This window comes from Pristiophorus japonicus, chromosome 2 (genome assembly GCF_044704955.1).
Source record: "Pristiophorus japonicus isolate sPriJap1 chromosome 2, sPriJap1.hap1, whole genome shotgun sequence".
Lineage (NCBI taxonomy): Eukaryota > Metazoa > Chordata > Chondrichthyes > Pristiophoridae > Pristiophorus > Pristiophorus japonicus.
The window spans coordinates 334,115,623-334,141,533 of NC_091978.1; the positions used below are offsets into that span (position 1 = coordinate 334,115,623).

The 25,911-nt window shown below is 42.0% G+C and overlaps 1 protein-coding gene across 2 annotated transcripts in view; it reads left to right on the forward strand.

Annotated features, from left to right (window-relative positions):
* LOC139248409 (calnexin-like) overlaps positions 1–25,911 on the forward strand; it is a 47,415-nt gene that overhangs the window by 720 nt on the left and 20,784 nt on the right. For both annotated transcript variants that reach the window (XM_070872143.1, XM_070872142.1), the window contains exons 2-6: positions 7,367–7,530; positions 8,500–8,573; positions 8,731–8,789; positions 15,747–15,888; positions 17,018–17,099. In XM_070872143.1, coding sequence (XP_070728244.1) covers positions 7,381–7,530; positions 8,500–8,573; positions 8,731–8,789; positions 15,747–15,888; positions 17,018–17,099 — 507 coding nt within the window. In that variant the 5' untranslated portion in view covers positions 7,367–7,380. The remainder of the gene's footprint in view (positions 1–7,366; positions 7,531–8,499; positions 8,574–8,730; positions 8,790–15,746; positions 15,889–17,017; positions 17,100–25,911) is intronic.

Consider the following 25,911-nt stretch of genomic DNA (forward strand, 5'->3'; position numbering starts at 1 on the left):
GAATTATAAAATTCAGATGTTTTTGAGTGAAGTAGGTGTAACTAGGGGGGGGGGAAATAATGCATGTTAATGTTCGTACATATTTCATTAAGGTTAAAAAATGTGCCATTGGAAGCTTTAACAGATCTTAAGTAGAATGTTGGCAAAGGCCTTGGGCCTGTTGAAACAGTTTCATTTCACAGCCCATAGTGGCTGTGTATATTAAGAAAACAAATGACAATAAATATAAATTAAATCTGGTTTGTAATTGAGATGAAACCACTATGACAGTAGAGTTGGTCAGATTATGTAGTCCAGTCCTGTTGGTGATTAAATCCAAGTGAAATGACTAATGTTTATCCTTTACTTGCTAGTTGACATTACTTGTCAAATTGACTTAAAATTTCCAATCTACTAAAAGTAATGTAGGACATTTTGGTTTAGGAGTTTGCACTATATACTTGGCTTAGCCAATTGGTACTGTGATCTATAAACAGAAAATTCTGGAAATAATCAGCAGGTTCGGCTGCATCTGTGGTGAGAGAGAAATAAGAGTTAATGTTTCAGGTTGGTGACCACTCTGTTTGTTTCTCTCTCTCTCTCTCTCTCTCTACAGACCTGCTGAGTATTTCCAGCATTTTCTGTTTATTTCAGATTTCCAGCATTGGCAATATTTTGCCTTTTGAATATTGTGATCTCTAGCTAACATTGATCATCTACAGCAACAACTATTCAAGTTAGTGTAATCTACAATCCAGCTTGGTGCAGATGATGTGAACGCATTGTACTTGTGTTTTTGTTATTTAACTAAAAATGTAATGTGTTTAGGTATGAAGTATTTTAATCTACTGATTGGATTCCATAATATATTAACAACCTTCAAACAAGTACTCCAATGTTGTTTGTGTGTAATGTTAATTGAAACTATTTTGTTAAAACTAAATTTAATTATTTTGCAAAGATTTATTGAATTGTTATAACCTAGTCTTTGGCCAGACAGGTATCTGACGTGGACCGGAATCCAACACCATGTTGTCAAGTCACCAAACCAAGCTACTGAGAAATTACCTCAGTAGAAATTCTATTTGCCAGACACAGTGCACATCCTCACCCCATCCATGAACTTGTCACCTCCCAAATCTGTTCCCATTTTTCCTGCAACTTTATGTTTGAATCTCCATTCGTGTTTCTGCAATTGCTACAACAGTGAAACGGTCTTAATCAAAGCTGCAAATGACACCTTGTGATATGATCGGGGTGCACTATCCCTTCTGGACTTCTCTTCAGTTGGTCAACTACACCTGTCTTCTTCCACTGTCTCCCTTCTGTTGCCCAGCTCAGTGGGCCTGCTCTCACTTTACTCCATTCGTGTGGCAGTCTTGGCTCATTCGTGTTAGCACTTTTGCCTCTGAGTATAAAGGTTGTGGGTTCAAGCTCCACTTCAGAGACTTGAGCACATAATCTAGGCTGACACTTCAGGGAAGTGCTGAGGTGGTGCTGCATTGTTAGATGTGCTATCTTTTGGAATTGGGCATTAATTCGAGGCCCCATCTGCCCTCTGATGGATGTCCAAGATACTGTGGCATTATTCAAGAAGTGGAGGAGGGGAGTTCTCCCAGTGCTGTGGCCAATATTTATCCCCCATCCAACATCACCAAAAACAGATTATCTGGTCACTTATTTCATTGCTGTTTGTGGGACTTTGCTGTGAGCACATTGGCTGCTGGGATTCCTACAGTACTATATTGACTACACTTCAAAAGTACATTGTTGGCTGTAAAGAGCTTTGGGGTGTCCTGAGGTTGCAAAAGGTGCTATAAAAATACAATTGATTTCTTTTTCTTTTATCCAATCATAGCCAGAGCTCTCCAGCAATGGTTTCTCATTCGACCCCACACCATTACCCCTGGCATGCATCAAGAATCTATCTTTGGCCCTCTCCTCTTCCTCATCTAGATGCTGCCCCTTAGTGACATCATCTGATGATCGGGTCAGGTTCCACAAGTACACTTGACAACATTCAGTTTTATTTCTCGACCCCGGCACTGCATCTGTGTTGTCAGATTGCTTGTCCAACATCCAATCCTAGATGAACCACAATTTTCTTTGGTATTCCCAATGTTTAACCAAAGCCATCGTCTTCAGCTCCCGCCACAAACTTCGTACCCCTGAGACTAATTCCACCCTGCTCCGCCAGCCACTGTTTCATGTTGAAATAGACTGTTAACAACCTCGGCATCTTATTTGATCCCAAGCTGAGCATCCAATCCCATATCCTCTCCATTACAAAGACAGCTTCGGCTTGCTGCTGAAACCCTCATCCATACCTTTGTCACCTCCAGACTCGACTATTCCAATGCTCTCCTGGCTGGCCTCTTATTCTCCACCCTCCATTAACTTCAACTTATCCAAAATTCTGCTACCTGTATCCAATCCTGCACCAAGTCCAGCTCACGCATTATCCCTGTACTCCCATTATCCCAGCACATCAAATTTTAAAATGATCTTCCTTGTGTTTTTAAATAGTTTCATGGTTTCGCTCCTTTCTAAGTATTTATCTCCAGACCTATAACCCTCCGAGATCTATGGCCTCTTGTGCACGCTCTCCTTTTCACCATTGGCAGCTGTGCCTTCGACCATCTACGCCCTACGCTCTGGGATTCTCTCCCTAAACCTGTCCACCAACTCCCCTTTTTAAGATTGTCCTTTAAAACTCAACTCTTGCCAAGCTTTGTCATTCCTAATATCTCCTTTGGCTTGTCTAATCACGTTAATACTGCAGATGATGTCAATCTGAAATAAACATTAAAAATGCTGGAAATACTCAGCAGGTTGGGCAGCATTTGTGGAGAAGGAAACCGAGTTAATGTTTCAGGTCGATAACCTTTCGTCACTTTAATTCTCCCCTCCACTCCACGCCCGGCCTCTTGCACTGTTCAATGTAAGCTCAAGGACAGCACCTCATCTTTCCATTAGGCATTTTACAGCCTTCTGGACTCAACATAGAGTTAAAGAATTTCAGACCATAACCTCTGCCCCTATTTTTTCATATGGCAGCTGTTGATTCTGCTATACCCATTTATACCTCTTCTAGACCCATCTTTTTGTTTCTTTAGTTGTTTTAAATATATGTTGTATAGCAGAGCCTACTTACCTAATGTGAAAAAGGTTGAGTACAAGTTGGCAGAATCAAGGTTTATGGATCCCCAAGTGAGCACAGGACTACTGCTGGAGTTTAACTAAAACCAAGTACCAATATAAAGCACTAGTGAGCTTCCTGTTGCTTGGACAACTAGGATCTGCATTTAAGACATCGGATTGCAGGGTTATCTGGAGCTTACTGGGAAGATTACCACACCTGAAATGTCTGGGGGTTCTCCCAATTGTCTGTCGTAATTTTGATGGGAAATCAGCAGATAATCTGGAGAACCCCCCCCCACAAAAATTCTTAACTCTGAGCCTTCTGGAATAGGTCTGTCCTTCCAGGGCATGGGTATGAATCCTCATTAACTAGATCATTGGTGGGTAGCAGGAACTCTTCTTGAGTGGTGTGGTAAACAGCACAACTCACCATTCAATTTGTGAGAGCAATGCTACCATCCTAACCACAGTAACATTCAGTGTGGAGATATTCAAAAAGGCTCCTGGTGGCTCATGCTGTTCTTCAGTTCCAGAGAGAAAGTGCCTAACCTCTCCTGGGCATTCACCAGTGGTATTTCTGAAGTTGGAATTCACCATTTGAGGAATTGTGCCATGTTGGTAGTTGCTGATCATAGTTTATAGTAGGATGTTCAATCATTTTCTTTCCTTTTCTCATCCACTCCTTTCTCATTCTGAGATGCCTTGAAATATTTTTCTGTTCAAAAGAACTTGCATTTATAAGAACACCTGTTAAGAAAATAGCACAAAGCATTGGGATTCCCATTATATCTTTGATTTTAATGAAAAGAGAAATGTCTAATAGCATTTATAAATGCCGCAGTGCCAATATTTGTTTTCCAGGTGGATCGGTTGTGTGATCATACAAAATTCACTTTCTGCAGATGGATCACATCAATTGCTACGTGTTGTGTACTTGACGCCCACAAACATAGGATTACATAGGATATACGGCAAGAAACAGGCCATTTGACCCAACCAGGCCATGTTGGCGTTTATGCTTCACTTGAGCCTCCTCCCACTTTCCTCATCTAAATCTATCAGCATAACTCTCTCTTCCTTTCTCCCTTGTATGTTTTCTCCCCTTAAGTGCATCTATGCTATTTGCTTCAACCACTCCGTGGCAGCGAGTTCCACATTCTCAACAATCTTTGGGTAACAAAGTTTCTTCCGAATTCCCTATTGGGCTTTTTGGTGACTATCTTCTATTGATGGCTTCTAGTTATGCTCTTCACCACAAGTGGAAACATTATCCACTCTATTAAAACCTTTCATAATTTTAAAGACCTCTATTCGGTCACTCCTCAGCCTTTTTTCAAGAGAAAAGAGACCCAGCCTACATCCTTTCCTGATTTTGTAAATACCCTCCCATTTCTGGTATCATTCTTGTAAATCTTCTCTCCAGTGCCTCGATATCCTTTTTTATAATATGGCAACCAGAACTGTACGAGGTACTCCAAGTGTGGTATAACCAAGGTTCGATATTGGTTTAGCATGACGTCCCAACTTTTCAATTCTATACCTCTAGAAATAAACCATAGTACTTGGCTTGCTTTTTATGGCCTTGCTAACCTGTGTTGCAGCTTTTAGTGCTTTGCTTATTTGTAGTCCGAGATCCATTGGTTTCTCTACCTCACCTAGACTCAAGTAATAAATGACCTCCCTATTCTACCTACCAAAATGTGATATCTCGCACTTGTGTTGAACTTCATTTGTCAATTATATACCCATTCTGCAAGTTTATTAATGTCCTCCTGTAATTATTGCAGTCTTCCTGAGTATTGACTCTTCCCCCATCCCAATTTGGTGTCATCTGATTGTGTTTTTGATTCTAAAGTCTAAATCGTTGATATAAATTGTGAACAGTGGTCCCAGCACTGATCCTTATGGAACACATAGCCACCTTCTGTCACTGTCTGCCATCTTCTACCTTTTACCCCTAGTCTCTGCTTTCTGTCTTGTGGCCAGCTAGCTATCCATTCTGTTACTTGTCCCCTGACTCCGCATTCTCTGATCTTGTTCATCAGTCTATTATGGGGTACCATATCGAAGGCCTTTTGAAAATCTAGATAAATTACATCTGTTGCATCACCATTTTCTACTCTTGCTGATACCTCTTCAAAAAATTCAATGAGGTTGGTCAAGCAAGACTTTCCCTTTTGAAATCCATGCTGACTATTCATTATTATATTTTTGGTTTCTAGATGTTCTATTTTCTCCTTTAGTAAGGATTCCATTATTTTTCCTACCACCGATGTTAAGCTGACTGGTCTAAAATTCCGTGGACATGTTCTTAAATATAGGTATCGTGTTAGCTATCCACCACTTCTTTGGCACGACCTCTCTCTTTTTTTTCTAACGAATTATTAAATATGTGTAGTAATGCCTCTGCTATCTCTTCCCTAGATTCTTTTTAAAATGTGTGGATGCAATCCATCCAGACCAGGGGTTTTATCCTGTTTTAAGTTTGATTTAGTTTATTTAATATATTCCCTTCCTTTTTTATAAATTTTAAATGCACTTATCTCATTTCTAATCTCATCAGTTCAGGTCCCAGAGAGCACGTCATATGAGTTTGTTTGGCTCCGATGAATTGGGTGACTATTTCATGCTGAGCCAAATCTATAGATAAAATACTTTGCCTCTAATACTTTGTACTACTTTATTATGAGGGATGGGAGGCCTGGCCCCATTTGAATTATGTCATCCATTACATAATTCATGAACTGTAAACCCATACTGTTCTTCACTCTTAGTTGGAAAAGAATGTATTGTCAAGTAAAGAAAGACTTGCATTTATATTGCACCTTTCAAGACATTTTACAGCCAATGAAGTACTTTTGAAGTATAGTCACTGTTGTAAGGTGGGAAACACAGCAGCCAATTTGTGCGCAGCAAGCTCCCACAAGCAGCAATGTAATGATGACCAGATAATCTGTTTTAGTGATGTTGGTTGAGGATAAATATTTGCCAGAACACCAAAGAGAACTCCCCTGCTCTTCTTCGATTTATAGTGCCATTGGAACTTTTACGTCCACCTCGGGGCAGATGGGGCTTTGGTTTAAAGTCTCATCGGAAAAACGGCATCTCTTAAGTGCAGTGCTCCTTCAGTATTGCACTGGAGTGTCAGCCTAGACTTTTGTGCTCAAGTCTCTAAAGTGGGACCTGAACCCACAGCCTTTTGACTCTGAGGCGAGTGTGCTACCCACTGAGCCACGGCTGACAGAAGTAGTCTGTAAGGGAGAAACTTCATTAAATTTTGAATTATACTTTGTATTTAGTGCATGTCATTTTGAAAATTGGTACCATTCTTTCCAATGAATCCAATACTGTAAAATAGATTTAAATTTGTATTAAGCCAGTCTTATTTTCATGCTTATTGGTAATATAGACTGTGTAACAATGCATATTATGACCTGTTTAGGGACCTGACCTGAAAAATTGTACTTTTGACGTTGCTGATATCGGTAACTCAGTCTTTTGGGGAGTGGGGAAACATTCAAAAGAAGTAATGCCCTACTGCTGTGTCGCACAATATGTTGGCATGTTGTTCAAAACTTTTTATATTAATTATTATACTACTATGAAATATTCAGTATTTCAAGTAAGAAAGGTATTGCAATTAATCTTTTATTTTGTGCTATTATTGACTCTTCCCCTGCTATAGAGTAAAACAATAGCCTTACTAGACTAGCATTAGCTCTCTTGTTGGTATGTGGTCTAGTGTGAGTTAATGACTTTTTATACATTTTTTTTCTGTTTTTCATCATTAATGAGGAATACATATATTTCTTTTTGGATCGTGCTCCACAGCAGCATTGGAACAATAGTTCATTAACTCTCTTTCATGTGCTTGTATCAAATTATAACCGGAGTGCCTGAGCCATACAGACTGACCAGGAAAGTCCCAGGTTTAACCCTGGTCTGCATTGGCTTGTTTAATTTCGACTGGGGCAGTAATAGCTGCCCTACAATTGTTTTCTGTTCTGCTGCAGTGATCGCACTGCTAGACATATGTGAGTAGGCATTTGGGTGAGGACCAAATGAAGTTCTGCTTTTTATTTTTCTCCCCTCCCGATTATACTTGACTAGCCTGCTCATGCATGAATGCTCACAAGAGGGTGCTAAGAGTTTGTGTCTTCTGGAGGGGAGGGAAGAAAATTGGTGCAATTTAAAAAATATATATATATATATTTTAATTATCATTAGTTCTGTATCTTCCACACAGGCAAGGAATCGATTATGAGGCTGAAATGGGAGCAGTTTTTTCTTGGGCTTTTACTCATAGCAGCAGTAGTCTGGGCTGAAAATGATGACTATGAAGCAGAAGTGGATGTCTTGGAAGAAACCAACACTGACAGTAAGACTAAGGATAACAAATCTACATTTCAGGTGAAGGTTTACTTTGAATACTTTACCAAATGTGACTCATGCGATGCTTCAGTGAGGAAAAGTAGGCCTGTTTTAATGCTGTTTGTATTTACGAGAGGGGAGAGTGAAGAATGTATCTTGTGGAATTCCAGTATAAGCCCTGTTTTAAAGTCTCTGCCATTCCTAATATCCAGAAAATTTGGATAAACATTGGAAATATCCAGTCCAAGAATATTGGGTTAACAAACTCTGGCTAATTATACAGTTATGTGTTCATTTTTGTGTTCAACATGGATGACTGAAGAGGAATGGGAATATTTCCCTTTTTGGGCATAGCATGGCGATATGCAAAATGGCCTCCAGTCTAGTCCTAAGATTAGTATCCTCTACTGTGAAGTTTCCATTTCTCATACCTTTTTAATGATCTCTGAGATAGTACCTTTAGTGTGGAGGTGGGTCTGCTAAAAACTGAATTAATGCTGGCCAAACCCGTATGGGATTTTTTTCAATTGGCAGAAAGAGTTTTCCATCCCATTAGTCTGGACTAGGTTTCAGTCAAGGTCCCAAAAGGTTAAAAGTCTGTTTGAGCTCTCTGCCACCTTCAAGTCATTTGTCTGAATTTTCTTTCACAGTGAAACCCATGTATATGTTTAGAGCATACAAATATCTATCTAATATCAAAACCTGTATCTAGCTAGGATGGAGAGTTTGAAATTCAGGCAGTGAGTGGGTGGGTAATCTGGATCCAGTTTTTTTTTTTAAAGTAATTTTTCTGGAAAATTTAAAATGCACGTTTGTTTATTTTAGTCAGTATAGCAGACTATTTAAATAACTTTTTTCTTTCTGAATTGGAATATGATTAGAAAATGCAGAGGCCAAATTTAAACTTTATGGAAAGTATATTTCCAATATAAACAAAATCTTTTGTCCTTTATAAATAAAGTTTTTATTTATTGTACACAAGTTATTGAAATTGACCTAAACTTGCAGGTAACCTACAAGACACCAGTGACCAGTGAAGAGGCATACTTTGCTGACACATTTGATCGAGGAAATTTAGATGGGTAAGAAGTCCTTTTTGCACCAAGCTTATTGAGAGATTCGCTTCATTAAGACAATTCTTTTTAGCAATTCTCATGACTGAGCTAATACACTGATATTAGCATTGGATTAAAAATCATCTTGATACAAATGACCTACAACTCTTTTCTCATTTTAAAGATGGGTTTTGTCCAAAACAAAGAAAGATGATGCAGATGAAGATATTGCAAAATATGATGGTAAGCATCATTTAGACTACTGCAGTTTTTTTGTCAATTAACGTTCTGTTGCTGTTTAGTGCTGTCGGCGCAGCCAAGTTCTGAAACTGGTTGGATGTGTAATCATGAGATTCTATGTACTATGGCTTTAAATTATTGACTACTAATTGTTGTAAATGTTGGAATAATGAGGGGCCACTCTTGCAAGTTTACTCGTACTCTCTTTTTCCCCTCTTAATCAATTTCTTGGTCCTTTTTTGCTGAATTCTTAAACTGCTCCCAATCCTCAGGCTTGCTGCTGCTTCTGGCAACTTTGTATGACTCCTCTTTGGATCTAATACTATCCTTAATTTCTTTTGTTCGCCATGGTTGGGCCACTTTTCCTTGTTTTTGCATCATAAAGGAATGTATAACTGTTGCAATTCATGCATTCGTTCTTTAAATATTAGCCATTGCCTATTCACCATCATGCCTTTAAATGAATCTTCCCAATTTATCATAGCTAATTCATTCCTCATACCTTCGTAGTTTCTTTTGTTTAGATTTAGGACCCTAGTTTCCGATTTGGACTACTTCACTTTCCATCTTAGTAAAGAATTCAATCATGTTATGGTCACTCTTCCCTAAAGGACTCCGCACAACAACTGTTAATTAACCCCTTCTCATTGTACAATATCCAATCTAGGAAAACCTGTTCCCTATTACGCTTCTCAACGTACTTGTCTTTTTAAAAAAAAAAAAAACATCTCGTAAACACTCCAGGAATTCATCTTCCACAGTATTATTGCTAATTTGGTTTGGCCAGCCTATATGCAGATTAAAGTCACCTACAATTAGTGTAGTACCCTTGTTACATGCATCTCTAATTTCCTGTTTGATGCCAACTCTTACATTAACACTACTGTTTGGAGGCCTGTAGACAACTCCCACCAATGTTTTCTGCCCCTTGATGCTCCTTAGCTCCACCCAGACTGATTCTACATCTTGATTTTTCTGAGCCAATATCGTTTCTCACTATTGCTGTGATTTCATCCTTTACTAACAACGTCACACCACCCCTTTTCCTTTTTGCCTGTCTTTCCTAAATATCGAATATCCTTGGATATTCAGTTCCCGACCCTGGTCACCTTGCAACCATGTCATATCCGTTTACATCTATTTGCACTGTTAATTCGTCTACCTTATTACAGATGCTTCATGCATTCAGATACAGTGCTTTTGATTTGTCTTTTTAACATTATTAGACATCTTAACATTTTGTACTGCAGCCCTATTTGTCTTACCGCTATTTTTTCTTGCCTGGATCCTATTTGTTAGCGCACTCTTGTTTGTATGCTCTGTCCCTTCCTGATATAATCTGATTATCCTTACCATAATCATTTTCCTGCATTGCTTCCTTTTCTTTTCTCTTTTGCATTCTAGTTTTCTCTCTACTGGGACCTCCCGCCCCCACTTATTTAGTTTAAAGCCCTGTCTACCTCTCTAGTTATACGATTCGCTATAACTCTGGTCGCAGCATAGTTCAAGTGTAGTCTGTCCCCATGGAACAGCTCTCTGTTTCCCGAGGTGCCAGTGCCCCACGAATCGAAACCCAATTCTCCCCCACCAACCTCTAAGCCACGCATTCATCTCCCTGATTCTATTGACTCTATGCCAATTTGCTCGTGGCTCAGGTAATAATGCAGAGAATATTACCTTTTGTGGTTCTGATTTTCAATTTAGTCCCGAGCTGCTCAAACTCTCTCAGCAGAACCTCTTTCTTAGTCCTACCTATGTCATTGGTACCTCTAGATTAAATACTTTAGAATTGACATGTGGTCAGGGACAGGAGGCTGTGACCTATGTGTATCACGACAACTGGATCCTCCCCCTCCCTGTTCTTTTCCAGCCTGGAGGAGATGTCCATTACCCTGGCACCGGGTAAGCAACACAGCCTTCGGGACCCACGCTCTTGGCTGCAGAGAACCCTATCTATCCCCCTAATTATACTGTCCCCTATTACAACCACCTTCCACTTTACTCTTTCTCTCCCCCCCCCCCCCCCCCACTTGAATGGCTTTCTGCACCACGGTGCCTTGGTCAGTCTGCTCGTCCACCCTGCAGTCTGCACACTTGTCCACAAGGGTTGCAAGAACCTCAAATCTGTTGGACTGGTGCTGGGACTGAGGCTCCTGTAACAATACCTCCTGGATCCCTGTACCTGCCTCACTCACAGTCACACCCTCCTGTCCCTGACCACGTGTCAATTTTAATCTAGAGGGTGTGGCTGCCTCCTGGAGCAAAAGGTCCAGGTAACTTTCTCCCTTCCTGATGTCTTGCAGTGTCTGCAGCTCAGACTCCAGCTCCTCAACTCAGAGCCGAAGTTCGTCTAGACCCAGACGCTTACCGCAGATGTAGTCGTCCTGGATCAAAATGTTCAGAAGCTCTCGCATATTGCAGCAGCAACACATCTCCTGCTTTCCCATTATTTTATTTAATTAATTAGTTTAGTGTTAATCAAAGTATTTACCCCATATAGTTTCTTTAAATTAGTTAAACAAATAAAGGTTAGTTTTTAGAATTTAGTTATATGCTACATGTTAATTTAAAAGAAAAACTTAGCCCACAATCACTTATCTATCTGCCTTGCCTGTGATGTCACACTGCAGAGTTCTTCCCACCTGGAGCTGTACAGTCTCCTGGGAGAGGCAAAAAAACCAGATTTAAAAACCCATGCCAATTGCGGGGGGTGGAAATTCCTCTCTGATCCAGCCAGGCGATCGAAACTAGTCCAGGAGATCTCAGTGGCAGTATTAGATTCCTTGAAGTTGCAGGTCTGCTGTGGCTTTTATCCCCACTCGAGCCTCTTATCTGCTCCCGCTCGGGTATGCTGCTGCTCTGCGGGAAAAAAAGTTAGGAAAAACAAGGCAAAGCAACACCTCCGGCCCCCACTTACCGAACTCTCCCACTTACCGAACTCTCCCACTTACCAAACTCTCAGGTTTCCTACTCTGAGCTGCTGCACTCCGTTGTAATGGAACGGAGTTGTAATGGCGAGAAAAGTATGTATAATCATTCTAACATTCTAACTAATCCCACCTTGAATCCGATCAGCTGGAATGGTGGAAGCAATGGTCAGTGTATTGTACACACTAGCCTAATTTCAATTTAGTGGCATAGACATGTCTGAGGAATGTGGTATGGCATGCCACTAAAATGGTTATATGTATAAAAGAGGATGTGGGAATAGGTTACTTGCCTTCTTATGGCCCATGGATGCCTAAAAGAGGGAATAAAATAACTTGGCCGAATTTAAAAATAACACTTTCTGCTGTGCAGTACTTTAAGGTGTACTCTAGCATATGGCACTGTACTTAAGTATTCTCTATCTAATTTTAAAACGTCTCCTCTTATGACCAGACCGCAATCTTTATTACATAAATAACTGTTCTTTGTATAGCCTCGAGTCTCCGTTTGTTCCATATATTGTACACGGCTCAGTTTTTTAAAAATATAACTCTTGGAGGGCTTGACTGGGTAGATGTTGACTGCTGAGCCTAGAACTAGGGATCATAGTCTCGGGTTAAGGGATTGGCTACTTAAGACTGAGATGAGAAGAAATGTTTTACTCCGAGGGTTGTGAACCTTTGGAATTCTCTACCCCAGAGAGCTGTGGATGCTCAGTCGATGAGTATATTCAAGACTGAGAGGGATAGAATTTTGGGCACTAAGGTAATCGAGGGATAGGATGGGAAAGTGGAGTTGATGTAGAAGTTCAGCCATGATATTGAATAGCGGAGCAGCCTCGATGGGCCCTATGGCCTACTCCTGCTATTATGTTTTTATGAACAGTCTTCATATTCCATCTGTTTTTTGACTCCCTTATTAATGGTTGCTTTGTTAATATTTATAGTATAATCTATTACAGATTATGAAAGTAAACTAGCACGAAATATAAAAACAGATAGTAAAAGTTTCTGCAGGTACATAAAAAGGAAAAGTGGCTAAAGTAAATGTTAGTTCCCCTAGAGGATGAGACTGGGGAATTAATAATGGAGAACAGGGAAATAGCAGACGTTGAACAAATATATTTTGTATCGGTTTTCACGGTAGAAGACACTAAAAACATCCCAATAGTGGATAATCAAGGGGCTATGGGGAGGGAGGAACTTAATACTATCACTAATGAAGTAGTACTCTGTAAAATAATGGGACTAAAGGAGGATAAGTCTCCCAGACCTGATGGCTTACATCCTAGGGTCTGAAAAGAAATGGTTGCACAGATAGTGGATGCATTGGTTGTAATCTACCAAAAATTCCCTGGATTCTGGGGTGGTCCCAGCGGATTGGAAAACCGCAAATGTAATGCCCCATTTTTTAAAAAGGAGACCGACAAAAAGCAGGAAACTATAGACCAGTTAGCCTAACATCTGTCGTTGGGAAAATGCTGGAGTCCATTATTAAGGAAGCAGTAGCGGGACATTTTGGAAAAGCATAATTTAATCAAGCAGAGTCAACATGGTTTTATGAAAGAGAAATCATCTTTGACAAATTTGCTGGAGTTCTTTGAGGATGTGATGAGCAGGGTGGATAAGGGGGAACCAGTGGATATGGTGTATTTGGATTTCCAGAAGGCATTCGATAAAGTGCCACATAAAAGGTTACTGCACAAAATAAAAGTTCATGGAGTTGGGGTAATATATTAGCATGGATAGAGGATTGGCTAACTAACAGAAAACAGAGTCGGGATAAATGGATCATTTTCCGGTTGGCAAACGGTGACTAGTGGGGTGCCGCAGGGATCGGTGCTGGGTCCTCGACTATTTACAATCTATATTAATTACTTGGATGAAGGGACTGAGTGTAATAAAGCCAAGTTTGCTGATGATGCAAAGCTGAGTTTGAAAGCAAATTCTGAGGAGGACACAAAATCTGCAAGGTGATAGACAGGCTAAGTGAATGGGCAAAAATCTGGCAGATGGAGTATAATGTGGGAAAATGTGAAGTTATCCACTTTGGCAGAAAAAATACAAAAGCAAATTGCAATTTTTCTCCATTTTAAATTATAAAGTGCTGCAGTACAGAGGTACCTGGGGGTCCTTGTGCATGAAATACAGTTAATATGCAGGTACAGCAAGTAATCAGGAAAGCAAATGGAATGTTGGGCTTTATTGCAAGGGGGTGGAGTATAAAAGCAGAGAAGTCCTGCTACAACTGTACAGGGTATTGGTGAGGCCACACCTAGCGTACTGCATACAGTTTTGGTCTCAGTATTTAAGGAAGGGATATACTTGCATTGGAGGCTGTTCAGGGAAGGTTCACTAGGTTGATTCCAGAGATGAGGGGGTTGACTTTAAGATAGGTTGGGCCTATACTCATTGGTATTCAGAAGAATGAGAGGTGATCTTATCGAAACATATAAGCTAATGAGGGGGCTCGACAAGCTAGAGAGGATATTTCTACTCATAGGGGAAACTAAAACTAGGGGACATGGTCTCAGAATAAGGGGCCGCCCATTTAAAACTGACATGAAGAATTTCTTGAGGGTTGTTAATCTATGCAATTCTTTGCCCCAGTGAGCTGTGGAGGCTGGGTCATTGAATATATTTAAGGCAGAGATAGACAGATTTTTGAGCGATAAGGGAGTAAAGGGTTATGGGGAGCGGGCAAGGAAGTGGAGCTGAGTCCATGATCAGATCAGCCTTGATCTTATTAAATGGCGGTGCATGCTCGAGGGGCCAAGTGGCCTACTCCTCCTCTTTCTTGTGTTCTTATAAATAAAGATTGTCTATGATTTTGTTTTGATCATCCATGTGTAAGAATGATGGTTTTGAGTATCTGAAACTGCAGTCAATACTCTTTTTTTTTAAAAAAGAATAAAACTTGGTCTTTGAACCAACTGTGTACTTCACGCACCAGAGAGGTATTTATCATGTATATTGATGGTCATTTCACACACACACACACACACACAATAATTACATTTCTGCTCTTGGGTATTAATCAAACCTCTGGGTTTTTTTCCTGTCAATTTCTGGAAAGTAGTTTTTTAACAAGCATAAAGGTACAGTATTCAGAATTTGTGATTATAGTGTAGGTGCACTGTTGGCTTCAATTTCAGCTTGCCCTTCTGAACTAAGGGGAATTTAATGCAAATGCAGTATGTAAGTAGCTGTTGTAGACTCAAGTTACAGAAAATGTATAATCTCTAATTTAAGGATGAAGCAATCTATTATGCATTCATGTCTAGGACCTGAACAGTTAGGATCCTGATCTTGGCTGTGTCACATTGGTTCAAAGCAGATTCTTACATTTCTCAATGAGGGAAAAACCTTTTTTTTTTTTAAATGCAGCGAGTGGTTAGGATCTGGAATGTACTGCCTGAAAGGGTGGTGGAGGCAGACTCAAATCGAGGCTTTCAAAAGGGAGTTAGATAAGTACCTAAAAGGAAAAAAAAATGCAGGACTACGGGGAAAGGGTGGGGGAGTGGGACTAGCTGAGTTCTTGCAGAGGGTCGGCATGGGCTCAACAGACCGAATGGCTGCCTTCTGTGCTGTAACCATCTATGATTCTATGAATTTAGCACTATAGTGTTCAATTGTGATAGCTACTTTAAACCATTGTCCTGCTAAACAAGGGGACGTGTATATACAACTTGTAATTAACTCTTGCAGGCTCCAGTTACAGAATGTGAATTCTCTCTAACTTAAGGGTGAATTAATAAAATGCAAATTCACGGATATGGGGACTCAAGACAGCCAAGTCCTTAATCTCCGGTGCACCCTAGTAGGGAAGTATAGAACACAGAAAAGCTGCAGCCACACTGCCAGGTGATCAGCTCCAAGTTCTCTGCTGTAGCCTCTCCGAACATGTCAGGAGAAATTACACAAAATCAGAGTGTACCTCGGTCAATTTACCAACATTTCCTGTGTTCTACGCATGTAATTTGTATCAGTCCAGCCTGTCAATAAATTTAATTTCTGTTATTTCCTTTTGTAGGAAAATGGGCAGTTGAGGAGTTGATGGAAAACAAAGTGCCTGGTGACAAAGGTTTGGTGCTGAAGTCAAAAGCAAAGCATCATGCAATTTCAGCTCTGCTGAAGAAACCTTTTGTGTTCAAAGGTGAACCTTTAATTGTCCAGTAAGTACCTATTTGATCATCTTTGAGGTGGAATTACAAGCTAATTTATAAAGTTAACCATGTATTCTACATCTGAGCTATATTTGATTTGATTTTATAAGCTGAAGCTAAAAGATATTTTTAAGTCTTGCAGTTTTGCTATTTTACATCTGTTCAAATGTGCAAAATTATAAATCTAAAGATTTGGGGAAGGAAGCAAAATGTGTATCTAACATTAATATAGTTCATGTGTTCACTCAATTCATTCATATGCGCACCTGATAAAGGAGCATCTTTATTGTTATAAAGGGTATGGAAGGGAATATTTGCTGTAATTTTGATGTCTGCAATCCAAAAGCTGTTATTGCATTGGCCTAGAGGGGTATTTGTACCTTTTGGTTCCCAATGTGCACATGGCAGAAACCCCAATGTTAATTTGCCAAATTTGTTTGGATAGTCTACTAGGAAGACCCAATGAATCTGCATTGGAATTGCTGATGGGTGCACACGACCCACAGTCAGGAATTGGCAGTGCAAGCACCCATCTAAGGTCAGTGTAAAAGCAGAGTTAGACTGTTGGTAGTTACCAGGATTTCTGAGTTGTCTTTTTTGAAATTACAACAATACCATTGTTGTTGTAATATTACACTAATCTATATAAACTAAATCCAGTTGGAAATTTGGCGGAAAAGTGCCATGTATTGACCATGCACAGAACTGGCAGGTAGCATGATTCCTGCGCTGTGCACCCAGGTCTGGTCATCAAGCGCTACTCCTAAGTGGTCTAAGTTTAATCGGCTCTTTTCGTGGCAAGATGTTCAGAGGGAGTAACAACTAGTAGGCAGCTGAGACACTGCTGGGGTAGCTGAAGGAAGGGTTGGATATTCTAGGTAGATGGTGGCAGAAGTTTTGCTGTTTAGAACTGGAAAATGAAGAGCAGCAACATTCTGACGTGCATTTTGGTGGTGCTTGTTCTGCAACAAAATTGACCGTGGTTTGGTTGAAATAAGCACTTGCCAAAACCATGACTCAAAGGGCCAGACTTCTGGTTTAGCAAGTGCAAAATGCACTGCTCTGAACTGTTCCCTGATGATAGTCAGAAGGAGATGGCTGACTGTATGCACAATTGGTCTGTGTACTTGTTTTCCAGGTATGAAGTGAACTTCCAAAACGGCATTGACTGTGGTGGTGCATACCTAAAGTTGCTTTCTCATACCGAGGACTTGAAACTAGTAAGTATTTAATCAATGTCTAAAAGGCTTTTTTTTTTCTCCGTGTTGTATCTTATAGTTGGTAAGTGTTGCTGGAATACAATTCAACGGACACTTGCAGTCCTTGACTACTTTTTTTCCTTTGTGTGCTTAGATGGTGACTGGACGTATCACAGCTAAGCCTGATCCTCTCCTCTCCTGACATCAATATGTACTTTTCAGCAGGGTCACTAGTTAATGATGACTGGCAGGAACTTTAGCTTTTCCTTTTTAATTTTTCTTCCTTGCTCAGCGACCCTATCCACCCCCTTTCCCCCGCACTGTTGTGGCTGAAATTAACCCAAGGGTACAGTAGTGTAGCGATGATACTGGACTAGTAATCCAAAGCCTTGGACTAATTCTCAAGAGTGAGTTCAAATCCTACCATGACAGTTTGAGAATTTGAATTCTGTTTAAATAAATTTGGAATAAAGAGATGATATCAGTAATTAACCATGAAGCTGTCAGATTGTCGTAATCCCCAACTGATTCGCTAATGTCCTTTTTTAGGGAAGGAAACATGCTGTTCTTACTCTGTCTGGCCTATGTGTGATTCCAGTCCCATAGCAACATGGCTGACTCTAAACCTCCCTCTGATGTGGGCTAGCACAGTTGTATCAAACTCGAGGACAACTAGTGATGGGCCTTGCCAGCGACTCCCACATCTCGAATGAATACAAAAAAATGACTACTATAACCACATATGCAATAAGCCAGAAGAGAACACTTTAGACCCACTTTTGTTTTTTGTGAAGGTCAAAGTTGAAATTATTTATAGACAATGTATGTAGACTGTATAATAGTTTGCATTTTCAAAGTGCATAATTTGATTGGGCACCACTAGAAGATTTACAGAAAGGACATGCACAATTTGTACCTGTGTGAAATCCTATGGTGACTTTATATGGTAATTAGGGAAGACAGCTACTGAAAAAGGTTGTAGTGGTTCTATCTAATCCAGGTAGCCATGAGAAAATTATCTGAATTACTTAAGAATCTTAATTCCAGAGTTGTCTTCAGTCTTTCTCAGCCCTTTTCAACACTGAACAAGGGGTCACAGTCTCAGGATACGGGGTAGGAAATTTAGGACTGAGATGAGGAGCAATTTTTTCACTCTAAGGGTGGTGAACCTGTGGAATTCTCTACCACAGAAGACTGTGGCGGCCAAGTCACTGAATATATTTGAGGGAGATAGATTTCTAGAAACAAAAGGCATCAAGGGGTATGGGGAAAAAGCGGGAATATGGTGTTGAGATAGAGGATCAGCCATGATATTGAATGGCGGTGCAGTCTTGAAGGGCCGAATGGCCTACTACTGCTCCTGTTTTATATGTTTCTATGCTAGGATATCATTGATGCATACAGTGTTACAAATTTCACCTCATCAGTGATGCATCTGTATTTCACCAGATTCTGTTCAATTCGGAAATGCTGAAACTATACCTAGATGCATTCCTTGCCTTGATATTGATCTTTGCAGGACTCTGCAGATTGCTTATTGGCTGAAGTGGATAATACATCTGTTGACACTGCAGCATACTGTTGCAATCTGGACTGTACGATTTAATCATGGATCTTCTTTACCAGTCATTGGCTGGAATTGAAGCAGAACAAAGGGGTGTATGACCGATGTCGGCTTGATAATGCAAGGACGAATCAGGCTGAGTATACGGAGGAAATGAGAGGCAAAGAGCCAGTATAAGAATAGATTGGTGGCTAACGTAAAAGGGAATTCAAAGGTCTTGAGGAATATTAACCGGTTGTCAGGAGCGGTGGGGCCAAGTAGAGACCAAAATAGAAATCTATTGGTGGAGGCAGAAGACATGGCTGAGTTATAGGTTGAACCTCCTTTATCCGGAACCCTTGGGACCTGGCCTATTCTGGATAAGGGATTTTTCTGGATGCGAGGTGGTCACGTTAAATTGGATGGTAGTGAGCAAGGGGATATTGAGGCTGGCTGGCTTGGGGTTAGGAGTGCGGCAGAGAGATCATGGTGGGGGAGCGGTGGATTGTGGGGTCAGGCCAGCGATTTGCGGGAGTCGACAGCGAGGAACGGATTTGTTCACGTTTGAGTTCTGCGCATGTGCCACCTGAGTGGTTCTGGATAAGGGAGGTTCAACCTGTACTAAATGAGTACTTTGCATCCGTGTTTTACCAAGCTAAGGACTTTGCCAAAACTACGGTAAACAAGGAGGTTGCTGGCATATTGGGTGAGCTAAAAATAGATAAAAGAGGAGGTACAAAAAAGCTACTAATGAAACTGTTTCCACCAGTACCTAAAGTGGACAAGTCACCCGATCCGGATAGGATGCACCTCTGCAATTTCTACCGAGGGGAGTCGGGGTAGAAATTGCAGAGGTGCTGGCCACATTCTGCCAATCATCCTTGGATATAGAGGTGGTGCTAGAGGACTGGAGGAATGCAAATGATACACCCTTGTTTAAAAAGGGGAGAGGAAAGGATAAACATTTATGGAACAGTGATCATAGTATCATAAGATTTAGATTAGCTATGGAAAAGGACAGGGAGCAATCTAGAGTAAAAATACTTTATTGGAGAAAGGCAAATTTTAGTGGGATAAGAACAGATCTGACCTGGGTAAATTGGAATCAAAGATTGCAGACAAAACTGTAGTGGAACAATGGGCTGCCTTTTTTAAAGAGGAAATAGTTCAGGTACAGCCGAGGTACATTCCCACTAGGGGGGGAAAAGGTGGGGCAACTAAATTCAGAGCTCCCTGGATGATTGGAGGTAGAGAGTAAGATGAAGCTGTATGACAGATGTCGGGTCGAGAATACATCTGAGAATTGGGCTAAATGCAGAATGTTCAGAAGAGAAGTGAAAAAGAAAATGAGTGGAGCAAAGAGCAGGTATGGGAATAGAATGGCGGCCAACATAAAATCTAATCCAAAATTTTCTATAGGCATATAAATAGGAAACGGGTAGTAAGAGGAGGGGTGGGGCAGATTAGGGACCAAAAAGGAGACTTTTATATGGAGACAGAGGATATGGCTGAGGTAATAAATGAGTGCTTTGCATCTGTCTTCATCAAGGAAGAAGATTCTGCCATAGACTTGGCTTGTTGGCAAAATTGAAGCTCTTCAGATAAAGGGGCAGTAGCAGCATGGATACAAAATTGGCTACGGGATAGAAAACATGGTTGCGGTGACTGGCTGTTCTCTGGACTAGAGGGAGGTATACAGTGGTGTTCCCCAGGGTTTAGTATTCAGATCATTGCTGTTTTTGATATACATTAATGAGTACTTGGGGATCCAGTGCACAATTTTGAAATTTGCAGACGACACGAAACTTGGAAGTGTAGTAAATGGTGAGTAAGATAGTAACAGACTTCAAGAAGACATAAACAGGCTTATGGGGCCCAAGTTTCCACATGATTTGCACCTGATTTTTAGGAGCAACTGGTGGAGAACGGACTATCTTAGAAATCGCAATTCTCCACATTTTTTTTTCTGCAGTTCTAGTCAGGTAGAACAGTTCTACTTTGGAACAGAATTTTTTCTTCAAAAGGGTGCGTGTCCGGCCACTGACGTCTGATTTAAAAGTTTCCACAGTGAAAACATACTCCAAACTAACTTAGAATGGAGCAAGTGAAGATTTTTGTAGAACTGAAAAAACCTGTTCTACACATTAAAAAATCAGGCGTAGGTTACAAATTAGGCGTCCAGAACGAGGCGGGGGGGGGGGGAGAAGGGAAGTCATTAAATTCTACAATAAATCCTTATTTATACTTCTACAAATATTATACAAATAAATCCAACCTGAATAAACATTTATAAGCAAAGAAAAGATTAAATAAACCATCTTCCTACCTGTGTGAAAGTGCTTCAGGCACGGAGAATGCTGCAGTCAGCCTGAGGCGCCCGTTCTTCCCGCGGGGGGGGGGGGGGAGGGAGGAGGAGGCGCCCGTTCTTCCCGCGGGGGGGGGGAGGAGGACGAGGAGGAGGCGCCCGTTCTTTCCGCGGGGGGGGAAAAGAGGCGCCCATTCTTCCCACGGGGGAAGGAGACCGTGAGAAGGCTGCAAGTGCTGATGGCAATGTGCTTTTATTAAAAAATGTTCAAAAATTAAACAGCTACAAAGAACTACAAAAATGGCCGAGTGCCAATGTTTCCTTCACACTGCGCGAACGCTCCAACGCGCACACGCAGCGTTTCCGGCAGGAAAAAAACTAATTTAAATAGTACCCGCCCCCTCCCACTTACAAAATCGGCGCGAGTGTAGGCTCCGCCCCCCTGGGTGCCGCGCCAGGCAGACAAGGAACTGCAGAACGCTCCAGAATTGCGAGTTTTTTTTCCGGTGCCGTTTTAGGCGCGAGAAACGGGCGCCCAGCTCGGAGGGGCACCCGTTTTTTATCGTGTGGAAACTTGGGCCCTTAGAATGGGCGAACACGTGGCAAATTAAATTCAAGGCAGAAAAGTGTGAGGTGATGCATTTTGGTGGGAGACACAATAGAAGTTAAATGATACCATTTTAAAGGGGGTGCAAGAACACAGACCTGAGTGTGTTTGTGCACAAATCTTTGAAGGTGGCAGGACAGTTTAACAAAGCAGTTAAAGCATTTGGGTCTAGAAATTTGTCTCCATGGTGCCTGATTTCTCAGAACTACGGATGCTGTTTTGTGTCAAATGATGTCCGCGCTCGCACACTTCTGGTGCGGGCCGTGCCGGACACCATTTTGGTTAGGGCGGGTGTTGGGAGTATGCACCAGAAGTATGTAGAGTAGACAGAATGCAGCCATTTTCGCCCCCCAGCTGGAGCCCTGTCTTAACCTTGCATAGCTGAACATGCAGCGGCAAGGACCCTCCCACTAATGCTCTTTAAAGGGAACATCAACTGCACTCTCTGGTTAGTTGCTGATTAATTTCTACTATGTCTGTAAGTTTGTGGAACTGTTTGATGCTTTCCAGAGTTGTTTAAATTTGGTAAGGTGACGGGACGTGGTGCTGCAAGTGGAGAAGGCCTTGGTTCTGATGTCAAACCACTTGCTCCCAGTCATAGGTAATGTAGTTGCCATCCCCCTTGGCCTGCAGCATGGCAGGGAGATGGTGCAGAGGCAGCAAAGAAGAGGACAAGATGCTCGCAGAGTAAGGAAGAGGAATTTGAGGAGGAGGCAACCAGCACATCCTGTCTCCGGCCAGGCTGTCTCTGTGATTACCTCGTTTGACCTTGGTTCTACTGCACACAACCCCAAATCCCCAATGTCCAACAGTCCCACACCTTACCATCCCATTGTTCCGGATCATCACTGTCCTCTTGGCCACAAGGCTAAAATAAAAACCAAAAGAAATTATAATAGTTTACATTGTACATTAATGATTTAGACGAGGGGATTAAATGTAGTATCTCCAAATTTGCGGATGACACTAAGTTGGGTGGCAGTGTGAGCTGCGAGGAGGATGCTATGAGGCTGCAGAGTGACTTGGATAGGTTAGGTGAGTGGACAAATGCATGGCAGATGAAGTATAATGTGGATAAATGTGAGGTTATCCACTTTGGTGGTAAAAACAGAGAGATAGACAATTATCTGAATGGTGACCGATTAGGAAAAGGGGAGGTGCAACAAGACCTGGGTGTCATGGTACATCAGTCATTGAAGGTTGGCATGCGGGGACAGCAGGCGGTTAAGAAAGCAAATGGCATGTTGGCCTTCATAGCGAGGGGATTTGAGTACAGGGGCAGGGAGGTGTTGCTACAGTTGTACAGGGCCTTGGTGAGGCCACACCTGGAGTATTGTGTACAGTTTTGGTCTCCTAACTTGAGGAAGGACATTCTTGCTATTGAGGGAGTGCAGCGAAGATTCACCAGACTGATTCCTGGGATGGTGGGGACTGACCTATCAAGAAAGACGATCAACTGGGCTTGTATTCACTGGAGTTCAGAAGAATGAGAGGGGACCTCATAGAAACGTTTAAAATTCTGATGGGTTTAGACAGGTTAGATGCAGGAAGAATGTTCCCAATGTTGGGGAAGTCCAGATATAAGGGGTAAGTCATTTAGGACCGAGATGAGGAGAAACTTCTTCACCCAGAGAGTGGTGAACCTGTGGAATTCTCTACCACAGAAAGTAGTTGAGGCCAATTCACTAAATATATTCAAAAGGAAGTTAGATGAAGTCCTTACTACTAGGGGGATCAAGGAGTATGGCGAGAAAGCAGGAAGGGGGTACTGAAGTTGCATGTTCAGCCATGAACTCATTGAATGGCGGTGCAGGCTAGAAGGGCTGAATGGCCTACTCCTGCACCTATTTTCTATGTTTCATTGGGCCCAAGTTTCCACATGATTTGCGCCTGATTTTTAGGAGCAACTGGTGGAGAACGGACTATCTTAGAAATCGCAATTCTCCACTTTTTTTTCTGCAGTTCTAGTCAGGTAGAACAGTTCTACTTTGGAACAGAATTTTTTCTTCAAAAGGGGGCGTGTCCGGCCACTGACTCCTGATTTGAAAGTTTCCACAGTGAAAACGTACTCAAAACGTACTAAAGTAGAATGGAGCCAGTGAAGATTTTTGTAGAACTGAAAAAACCTGTTCTACACATTAAAAAATCAGGCGCAGGTTACAAATTAGGCGCCCAGAACGAGGTGGTGGGGGGGGGGGGGGGGGGGGGAAAGGAAGGGAACTCATTAAATTCTACAATAAGTCCTTATTTATACTTCTACAAATATTATACAAATAAAGCCAACCTGAATAAACATTTATAAGCCAAGAAAAGATTAAATAAACCATCTTCCTACCTGTGTGAAAGTGCTTCAGGCATTCGGGGGGGGGAGGGGAAAGAGAGAGAGAGAGAGAGAGAGAGAGAAAAACAGGAGGTCGGGTCAGTCGGGCGGGGGGGGGGGGGTGGGGTGTCAGGTCTGGTCGGTGGGGGGGAGAGCGGGTGTCGGGTCTGGTCAGTGGGGGGGGGAAGCAGGAGCTAGCCGTGGGAGGAGCCTTATTCACGCAGCCCCAGTGAGGCCATTCGGCCAGGGCTAGGGGCTGCGTGCTTCAGGCCCCTCCCACACAGTTCGGCGCCTGGAGCTACTGCACTTGCGTGCCGACTGTAGCGCGCATGTGCAGAGGTCCCGGCACTGTTTTCAGCGCAGGGACCTGGCTCCGCCCCCCCCCCCCCCACAGCTCGTGCTGGCTGCGCCGAGGGCCAGAGGACCAGCAGGGAGGTGGAGAATACCGAGGATTGTTTTAGGCGCGAAAAACGGGCGCCCAGTTCGGAGGGGCGCCCGTTTTTTTTCTTGTGAAAACTTGGGCCCTATGTTTCTAAATGATCACACCAAAAAGATTCCACTGTGACTTCCTGTTTCTGAGTTGCCAGCCATTGCTTATTGGTAGCACTATTGCCTCTAAGTCAGAAAGTTGTGCACTTGGCACTTGAGCACATAATCTAGGTTGACACTTCGGTGCAGTGCTACGGTGTCAGGTGGCATCTTTCAGATGAGATTAAGCAGTTGACTCTTCTGCCCTCTCAGATGGATTTAAGAGTCTCATAGCACTATTTGAAAAGCAGGGGAGTTTTCTTGGTATACTAACCAGCATTTATCCCTTCACCACCAAAATAGACAATTTTATCTCCTTGCTGTTTGTGGTATCTTTGTGTGCAAATTGGCTGCCGCATTTGCTGACATTTGAACAGTGAACTTTATTAGCTATAAAGTGCTTTGGGATGTCTTGAGGTCATGAAAGGTGCTATATAAACACAGATCTTTTCTTCCTTTCCTTCCTTCGTTCCTCCTTTCCTTTTTTGTTGCTCCTTTCCTTTCCTTGTTCCTCCTCTCTTTCTATTATATAATACTATATCTTAATCCCTTCCCCCATGAAAGTTGAACACTGATTTCACCATGATCATTCTAAATATGTCTTGGCTGTCTGAAGTGAGAGTACTTGTTGATTTGCACATTTAGAAAGTTTTTCACATTTCTCTCCTTTCCACCCCCCCCCAGCGAAGGACGAGTTTAATTGTACTGTAAAAATGGCTGCCCCTTGGAGGATAAGCCATGCCCTGAAGATTCACTGGAACCTCCCAGCCCAAGTTCTCACTGACTTCGCAAATTGCAACTCGATCCACTTAGACTTCCAGAAGCCACAGAGGATGGATCTCCCCAGAAGCCACCAAGTGCCAGCCAAAGTCCCTTAACCCAGTGCAAGTGTGTCCCTCTCCTCTCCCCAGCTGAAGTCCCTTGCCCCTCAGCGCAAGTGCTGCCTCCCCCTTCCCCCGCCATAGATGGGGCATCGTGTGCAGATTGTTACCAGGTTTATTGGGTATGAAGTGAATAGTGACCATGTCATGACTTCTGAATTGGAAGAACCTATCTGCTCTCTTTCTCCCCCACTCTCTCTGTCTCTGTGGGTGGCCACTTCTCTCCCCAGTTCAGGCGGGAGGCATTGGGGGCAGGTTCTCGACAGAAAAAGCACAGTACAGATAGTCAGTCCAATATGTTTATGGTTCTACTACTTTCTAAACTGAAGCTTGCCAAATGGGTGTTTAGTATTGCTGCCAATTAGAAATGAGGAAACTGTTGGGAAACAACAACAACTTGCATTTATATAGTGCCTTTTAATATCGTGAAACGTCCCACGGCGCTTCAGAGGAGTATTGAGGTTAAAAAATTTGACTGAGTCACAGAAGTAGAAATTAGTGCAGGTGGCAAAGTTTGATCAAAAAGGTAGGTTTTAAGGTGCATCTTGAAGGAGAAGAAAGAGGCAGGGAGTTCTAGAGCTTGGGGCCTAGGCAACAGAAGGCACGGCCACCAATGATTGAGGGGTGGGTGGGGCAGCGAGGCCTTGAA